Here is an 8,209-nt window from a genome sequence, read left to right on the forward strand (position 1 = left end):
CTCAGCCTCCTTTTTTCTCTTTCTATCTTTCTCTGGTCTGAAGGCTGTTTGTTTGTCCTGCTAGTTTGGCCAAAGTGCGGCTTAGAGAGGCGGCCAGGTTGGGTCAGCCGCCCTCGGGAAGGAAGATGCGTCCCTGGTGGGGCTGGAGAATCAAGTTTCGTCCCTCCCCACCCCCAACCATTGCAACTTCTATTTAAAGCAAACAAAGTTTTTTCTCACTCAAACAGTGAAGACTGCAAAGAAAAGTTCGAAATTGTTCTTGGACATTTCTGCTCGCAGACCAGCATGGGTCGCCCCAATTTCTGTTTTGCACGTATTTATCCGGTTTTGCCCCGGTTTCCTCTCTCTGGCAACGCTAAGGCCTGTTTTAGAGCCAAGAGAAATTATTATCGGATTCATAGAGGGGGTGGGAGGTGTAGAAGTCACAGATTTTGTCCAAATAGGGAGGGTTTTGTTTCCTCCCCTTTTCATGACACCTGACCCACAGGTCTATCTGTCAGCCCTGGGAACCCCCATACCCGAAATAGGTGATAAATCTTCCGCTCCTTGATTTGCAGAGGAAATGCTGAATTTTTTACTTCCTCCAGAACTATCTCTTTTAAACACACACACACACACACGAAACCTAAAAACAGGGATCCCGGATGCAGCCTCGATGTCCCCCATTAAACGGTAATATTTCAGGCGTCGGCTCTCACTAATCTTTCAAACTGTCATCGAGAGCCGCCCGGCCAGCCGATTCACTTCACAGCGCTCCCAGGACCCTCGCTCCGAGCTCTTTTCAGCGAGACGTTTAATTGAATCGGATGTGGCTCGTTTGCCAGACGTCACCGCCTTGGCGATAGGCATCCTCTCCACTCCCCAAAAACAATCTTCAAAGGCGAGGCGGGCCCCCAAGCTAAGTTAGTTGAGAGCAATAATTGTAACATTGGGCAAAAGTCGTGGCGAGGAAAGGCCGAAGAGAGGCCACTGATCTGCAGATCCGTCGAGGGAGAATCCGGTTTGGGGGGTTGGGAGGTGGGTGGGTGCCAAGGGTTGCTGGGGCTTGAGAGCCCCCCACCTTTGGAAAAAGGCATCTCTCCGCAAACCGAGCTAACAATCCCAGAACCGCACGTCGTCCCTGGCTCGAAAACTGGAATGGAGCTTGCGCCGCGGCGACCAAGGCTTAGTACTGGCGGCTGGCGCCTGGAAGCCGGGGTCGGAGTGCTCAGAGCCGCCGGCACGCCGCGCAGGGCTCCTCTCTCCTTCGCCCTAGCCCGGAGGCCACAGGCCCTGGGAGTGTGGGTTTGATAAGGGGCTGGAAAGGTCCCCACATTAGGCCTATGCTTGACTCCACTTGCACCCTTCCTGGCCGCGTTGCCCGACGGCTCGTCGTCCCGCTCAAGCGCCCTAAGCTTCTTGATCTTGACGGACACCACCTTGTCCCCCCGCTTTTTGCGTTTCCCCGGCGCCTTGAGCGCACATTCTGGAGTCTTCGGTCCGGAGCCTTGTCCTTAGCTTGCCTTTGGCCCTGAGCGTCTTTTTTCTGCTCCCAACCGCTTCTTCCCCAGTCCTCAACTCGCTCTCTGCGCGCACATCCGCGGGCCCCGCCCGCGCCTTCCCCACACAAGCTCGGGTCGTGGGAAATCGACGCTTTTCCCCTGACAAGCTTCGCCATACACAAAGATAGGCTAAGGCCGCGACCTTAACCTGGGGCTATTCTGCCTGCCTGGATCCTTCCTGAAATTGCACACAAAATAGAATGCCTTTCTGCAGTGTTCTGGAAGTGAGAGGAGGGCCCGAAGCTTTCATCAGATCTCTCAAGGGACCCAGAGGGATGAGGCGGACAGGCGCAGGATCTGGCCAGGTAGCTTTCGCTCCTGAAACACTGGCAGATTTGTCTGACAGAAGATCCCTACTTTACCTGAGCTAAAAATTAAAAACACCTCCCTTGCCCTGCCCTTTTCCCATGCACCTGGCTCCATCGCCGCCGGGAAGCCCCACTAGGCAGCAGTCCATAGACCTCAGAGAAATCCCGGCCAAGCTGGGCTCAGAGGAGCCCCGCCTGGCCCAGAGCTAAACCTGGGATGGGGCATGAGGCCCTGGAGCTGGCAGAGGCCTGGAGGCCTTGCTGCTAGGCAGGGAGGGTAGGGGACAGAGGGAGGCACGAATGGTGGTGTCCAGAACAGGATAACCTAGGGCACCCTGGAAGACAGCTTTCTTCTGGGTAACTGAGCCTACTGACTGGGATTCTGGATTAGTTTCATTATTAAGAGGAGGGTCATCTCTCTGGGAGGAGACTGGCAGTGACTGGCGCTCCCTGGAGGTGTGTGTGTATAACTTGCACTACTGTAGGAGGTGGCCACTTTCCACCTGGCAACCACCCACCTTGCCTTTCTGCTTGACTCACCCAGGAGCCCCCAGGGTCTGGGCTCCTGGGGAAGGGGGGACTACTGGGGCATGACTGGCCCTATAGTCGAGCCAAACAGAAACCCAAAATATTCCCCTCCTGCCATCACCCCAGCAAACTCTCTCCCCCATGCTTTCCTTATTCAGAGTCTTCCCAGTCAGAGACATCTTCAGTAATAAAGCCTTTAAGACTCCTGGAAATAACTCCCCTCCCCCAGCTCCCCATTCAATCCTTCACTCTCCCACTCTGTTTCAGTTGCTGAGGAACTTTTCTTCAAATCCCAGATCCATCCAACGCAGCCCAGACGCCAGATTCGGAGAATGGGGTCCTTCCCTGTGCATGCGTGATAGTGGGGTTTTCGGGCTAATACTATGGAAAAATCTCAGGCTGCAGGAGCAAAAGGAGAGCCTTCCAAATGCGTCGCGGCCCCTTTAAAAAGCTGAGCAGGATTCTTTTTTTTTTTAGAGCCGTATGACTATATTAGGTGACACGAAACTGCTCATCGCTCCTGTCAACGCGGCCCCTGGCCCAATGGCAGGCTGAATCCCCCTCCTCCGGCCTGGTCCCGCCTCTCCTGCCCCTTGTGCTCCGCACTACCTGCCGCCCGGCCACATCCCGAGCAGGAAGGCGGGTGCGCGGGCGAGCGGCGGGCACCATGCGGGGAGGCTGCCAGGGGCCGTGGGCAGCGCCTCTCTCTGCCGCCCACCTGGCGCTGTGAGAAGCACGCTGCCACCATGTTCCCCAGCCCTGCGCTCACGCCCACGCCTTTCTCGGTCAAAGACATACTGAACCTGGAGCAGCAGCAGCGCAGCCTGGCCGCCGGGGAGCTCTCGGCGCGCCTGGAGGCCACCCTGGCGCCCGCCTCCTGCATGCTGGCCGCCTTCAAGCCCGAGGCCTACGCGGGGCCGGAGGCCGCGGCGCCTGGCCTCCCCGACCTGCGCGCCGAGCTGGGCCCCGCGCCTTCGCCTGCCAAGTGCGCGCCTGCCTTCCCGGCCGCCCCGGCCTTCTATCCGCGTGCCTATGGCGACCCCGACCCTGCCAAGGACCCTCGAGGCGATAAGAAAGGTGAGGAGGAAACAGAAGCTCCTTCTCCACTGTGGGGTCGCTTTCGTCCCCAAACCCCGCCGCCAAGAAACTCTGGCCTGGGTAGAGGAGACGCGAGTGCCTGGGCGGAGGGCCGAGTGCAGGGGGCTCGGAGTCTGAGAAGTGAGGTTGTCGCTAGGGCGCTCGCGCCCTGCGTCCAATCGGAGGTTTAGAGGAAATGCAGGACTGAGATGATCAGAAACAAGAGACAAAAGGAAAAAAATTTTTTTCTGCCTAACAAAGCCCCAGGCAGCGGCAGCCCTGCTCCTGGATCTGTTATGAAGTTGAGCGATTGGTTTGTGGTAGGCAGAACAGGGAAAGAAAGAGATATTCTCTATATCAAAGGTTTTTTTTTAAAAAAAAAATATCTTTTGGATCTAAGGGTCTCTTGAGTATCTGAGGAAAACCGCTGAACAGAAATTAAAATACTGCACAGCAGTCCTGCTTTGGCGCACAACTGGAGGAGGGTCCAGGACCTTCTGTAGCCCACCTGTAACCCGGATTTCTGGGGCCTTTCCTCCTTTGCGCCAGGAGAGTGAAATCTTTGGGAACAAGAGTCTTGACTTAAAAATGGGATTCTGCGCACTCTCAGGAATCTGACTTAGCTTTATGTTTCCAGCACAATGTCAGGAGACGGCCAGGGCCTAGTTCTCTCCGGGAAAAGGTTAGAAAATGCCGCGCGGGGCAATGGAGGAGATGACTGGGGAAGGTGGCTGGATCGCCGCGCACGCCATGCCAAGGTCCGGGGGCAGGCTGGCCCAGCCGCGGAAAGGGGCGCGTTGGGGAGACGGCGGCCCAAAGCGGGTTGCGCGCGAACCCGGGGAGGCCGGGGCGCCCGGCGAAGGGCCGCTGTGAGCCCCGAAAGGATCTTTCTGTGAGCTTAGAAAGGTTTGTCTAGGAGCAGAGGGAAGGCCCCGGAACAGCTGCCGGCTGGGACGGCGAGCTGAATTGGTCGCTATCAATTCGAATCCAACTCGAGCACGCGGGCAGGGCAGGTTCTGAGGCCACCCGTGGCTTCTTGGGCTCTGCGAAAACTCCGCGGCGGCTGCGCGGGAGCCTTCAATCACCAAAACAACACCCCTTGGCCTTCTGGTTTTCGGTTCCATAACTTTGAGACAATGTGACCGACCCTGGGGTGAGGCCTCAGTGTCCCTTCATTTAACTTCTCCAACCAAAGTAGCCCTAATCTAATTCACCCCAGCGCATCATTTGGTTTTATTTTCTTTCAGCCTGAAATCTTAAGTCACTATCCATCTCCTTCACCAGAATGTGAACTACCCGAGGGCAAGGACCTCTCTTGTTTTGTCTTCCAGTGCCTAGAGCCGTGCCTGGCACATAGTAGACTTTCAACAAATGCCGACTGTCGAGAGGACACCGAGCGGTCCACGGCGCCCGGTGCACTCGGCAGGGCGAGCCGCAGCCAAGCTGGGCGCTCCAGGCAGTACAGGGTGGCTCGCACTAGGGCCCATTAGCCGGCGGGCGCTCCGCGGGTCAGGCCGCTCTGACCCAGCGTCTCTCTGCCTCTCTGTTCCCCCTCAGAGTTGTGCGCGCTGCAGAAGGCGGTGGAGCTGGAGAAGCCGGAGGCAGACAGCGCCGAGCGACCGCGGGCGCGACGGCGGAGGAAGCCGCGCGTGCTCTTTTCTCAGGCTCAGGTCTATGAGCTGGAGCGGCGCTTCAAGCAGCAGCGGTACCTGTCGGCTCCCGAGCGCGACCAGCTGGCCAGCGTGCTGAAACTCACGTCCACGCAGGTCAAGATCTGGTTCCAGAACCGGCGCTACAAGTGCAAGCGGCAGCGGCAGGACCAGACTCTGGAGCTGGTGGGGCTGCCCCCGCCGCCGCCGCCGGCCCGCAGGATCGCGGTGCCAGTGCTGGTGCGCGATGGCAAGCCGTGCCTGGGGGACTCCGCGCCCTACGCGCCAGCCTACGGCGTGGGCCTCAACGCCTACGGCTATAACGCTTACCCCGCCTATCCGGGTTACGGTGGCGCGGCCTGCAGCCCTGGCTACAGCTGTGCCGCTGCTTACCCGGCCGGGCCACCCCCGGCTCAGTCGGCTACGGCCGCTGCCAACAACAACTTCGTGAACTTCGGCGTCGGGGACTTGAACGCAGTGCAGAGCCCCGGGATTCCGCAGGGCAACTCGGGAGTGTCCACGCTGCACGGTATCCGAGCCTGGTAGGGAAGGGACCTGCCTGGGGCGCCCCCGACCGATCCCACCTCTAGAGACGGGCACCGACTCCCGGGGGGAGGGAGGTCTCCGACACGTCTCTGCGTCCCTCGGATTTCGCATTCACTTCCGCAGAGGCCTCGGAGCCTTTTCTGCGCCCTGCGCCTTTGTTCCGACGCGCGGGAGTGTTTGTGGCCGAGTTTACGCAGCTTGCGGGTGAAAGATCCCGCAGCTTGGTGCCTTAGCCGTCGGCCCCGGATCGCCTTCCGATGCCCACGGGCACCCCCATCCGGCCAAACACCGGCCAGTTGGGACCGGGAGCCCCAGCGCGCTGGGCCTAAGATCCGGCCGCCTTTCCCCAAGCCTGGGCCCGGCGCCCGGGCCCTTGCTGCCTTGCCGCCGCCCACCCACCCGTATTTATGTTTTTACCTGTTGCTGTAAGAAACGAGAATCCCTTTCCCATTAAAGAGAGTGCGCCCATCCCGCATGTGTGCTTCTTTCAGCTCGCGGCGCGCCAGATGCAGCTTCAGAGGCGGAGGCGGCCTGCCGGCTGGTCTTGAGTCACAGGCAAAGGCAGTCACTGAGCAAATTGATGGGAATAATAATAAACCCCGCTGGGTCTTGGTTAGGCACTTTCTGGGATTGTCTCGTGTCCTCTTTAATAACCCCAAAAAGGAGGTCCTTTTTTCAAGTTTAGCTGACTGAGGCGTGGAGAGGTTTAATAACTTGCCTGTGAGCAAATAGCCAGAACTGGTAGAACTGATCCCGGGTCACACTTCAAAGATGGAGGGCATTTGCCCAGAACTCCCGACCTCACCTGCTTGAACCCTGCTATGTGCAAGGCACTGTTCCAGGTGCTGGGCAGTAAGTGGAGAGCAAAGGGGCCTGGGCATGCAATGGAGCACACTGTGACTTGTCTCACTTGGAGGACCACCTAAGCCCGTTTTACAGGTGGAATAGTGGAACCAAACCTCTTGTCAAGCTTTCCTGAACTGCCCAGCCCAGTCGGGATGGAAGAGGGCATGGAGTCCAGTCACCCAGGCCTCACTAGCTGCTCAGCTCAACGGGGCTGAGCGCAGGGCCTGCGGACCTTGCTCACCTCCTGCTGTGGCTAGGCCACCTGAATCCTGGAGGTCAGGGAACTCCCTCGCCACCCCACCCCCCACGGGGTCCTCTCCTCTCAGCGTTTAACGAATTTCGCCATAGTCCTGACCAATGAAAGGTGTTGTACAAGTTTTGCAGACGAGAATACTGAGGGTCGGCAAAATCAAGCTAAAAACCTGCTCGCTGTGGGACTTCTGGCCGCCCGCCTCCCTCTTTCCGTCTGTAAAATGATGATAACCAGGATATCTTGCTCTGAGTCCCGGTAGCACCAGCCCACAGGGCCCCCGACCTGACCTCCAGCTCCTCTACCCCCAGCCCCCGGGCCCGGAGGGACTAGCCTGCGCTTCTTAAAAAGGGACGAAAGCAGAAGGGAGTCGGGGCTTTGTGTTCCCATGGAATACGGGTTTTTCTGAGATTTTGCCCGGGAAGCACTGAGCTGGTCACGTGGGGCATGGGGCCCCAGGCCGAGAGCTCCTGTCGCAGACAAAACTTTGCTTGCGGCGTTCAGAGACAGCGCGGCTCGATGCGTCCCTGACGCCCCGAGAAGAGTGGCCAAGCCAGGCCTGGGGCGACCAGGAGCCGTCGTGCTGCGGCGCCCGGAGCGTGCAGCGCTGCCGGTGACTATACTGTCCTCTCTTCGGGTAAGTGCTGTCCCCCAGGCTCGCCCCACTCGCCCGCCGGCGACGGGAAGGTGCCAGGGCCACCGTTTGCCGGGAGCCGTGCTAGGCGCAGAGCCGGACGCCGCTACGATGCAGGGGCTCTGGGATGCATGCGGTCGACCACCGCAGGCTTATGGGCTGGGCTCTGTGAAGGAAGGGGGAAGAGCTGAGCTCACGCCTTGGCTCCGGGCCCCCGGGCTTGAATTCCCTCGGCTTTAAGGTCCAAGCCAGGCTGGCCAGATCCACGGAGAGGGGATGTGCTCAGCTCAGCCTTCATTCCGCCTCCTGCGCCCACGACCCGGCTGCGAGCCTTTACGTCGCGCGTTCAGCGTTCTCTGCCCATCTCATGACGCGCGCCGTGGTCCCATCTCACGGAAAGGCACACTGAGGCTCTGCCAGGCCATCATACCAGCTCTTAAGCCAGACGGAGCTCTCCTACCACGCATCCCCGGCTCGCAGCCCTAGCAGGCGGCCTAAGTCACACAACCGCGGAAATCCCTCTGTCTGGAACTCACCCAAATTCTCTCTCTCAATCAGATCTGTGCATTTGCCCGCTACCCCCGGGGGCCCTGCACGCCCGTGGGCCCTTTTCATCTTACGCTTGTCTACAACAACGTTAGAGGTAATATTTCCTTCACTCGACGTTATACCGTTATACAGGATTTCTCTATGCTGCCTCCCTCTTGGCATCTCCTTTCCGGGACCAGCTGAGTGACCTCAAGGTCTCTCACAAACCGATAACAGCGGCTGGCTGGCTGACGTTAGGCTCACCAAATGCCAGGTCTGCGGGCTAAATGCTTTGCAGTTCT

At 58.9% G+C, this 8,209-nt stretch overlaps 1 protein-coding gene across 1 annotated transcript; it reads left to right on the plus strand.

The window, feature by feature from the left end:
* The first annotated feature begins 3,009 nt into the window (after window positions 1-3,009).
* Window positions 3,010-6,118, plus strand: NKX2-5 (NK2 homeobox 5). The gene is made up of 2 exons (XM_004428510.3): window positions 3,010-3,454; window positions 5,012-6,118. Exons 1-2 carry the CDS (start codon window positions 3,124-3,126, stop codon window positions 5,647-5,649), a joined length of 969 nt encoding a protein of 322 aa, XP_004428567.1. The 5' UTR covers window positions 3,010-3,123; the 3' UTR covers window positions 5,650-6,118.
* Window positions 6,119-8,209: the final 2,091 nt, after the last annotated feature.

Source organism: Ceratotherium simum, chromosome 4 (genome assembly GCF_057802395.1).
Source record: "Ceratotherium simum simum isolate JZ-2026a chromosome 4, ASM5780239v1, whole genome shotgun sequence".
NCBI classification, from domain to species: domain Eukaryota; kingdom Metazoa; phylum Chordata; class Mammalia; order Perissodactyla; family Rhinocerotidae; genus Ceratotherium; species Ceratotherium simum.

Bases quoted from the DNA above. Each gene is read 5' to 3' on its own strand.
- NKX2-5 (XM_004428510.3), top strand. From the start codon at position 3,124: ATGTTCCCCAGCCCTGCGCTCACGCCCACGCCTTTCTCGGTCAAAGAC. The intron at 3,455-5,011 runs GTGAGGAGGAAA...GTTCCCCCTCAG, and splicing joins CCCTCGAGGCGATAAGAAAG to AGTTGTGCGCGCTGCAGAAG.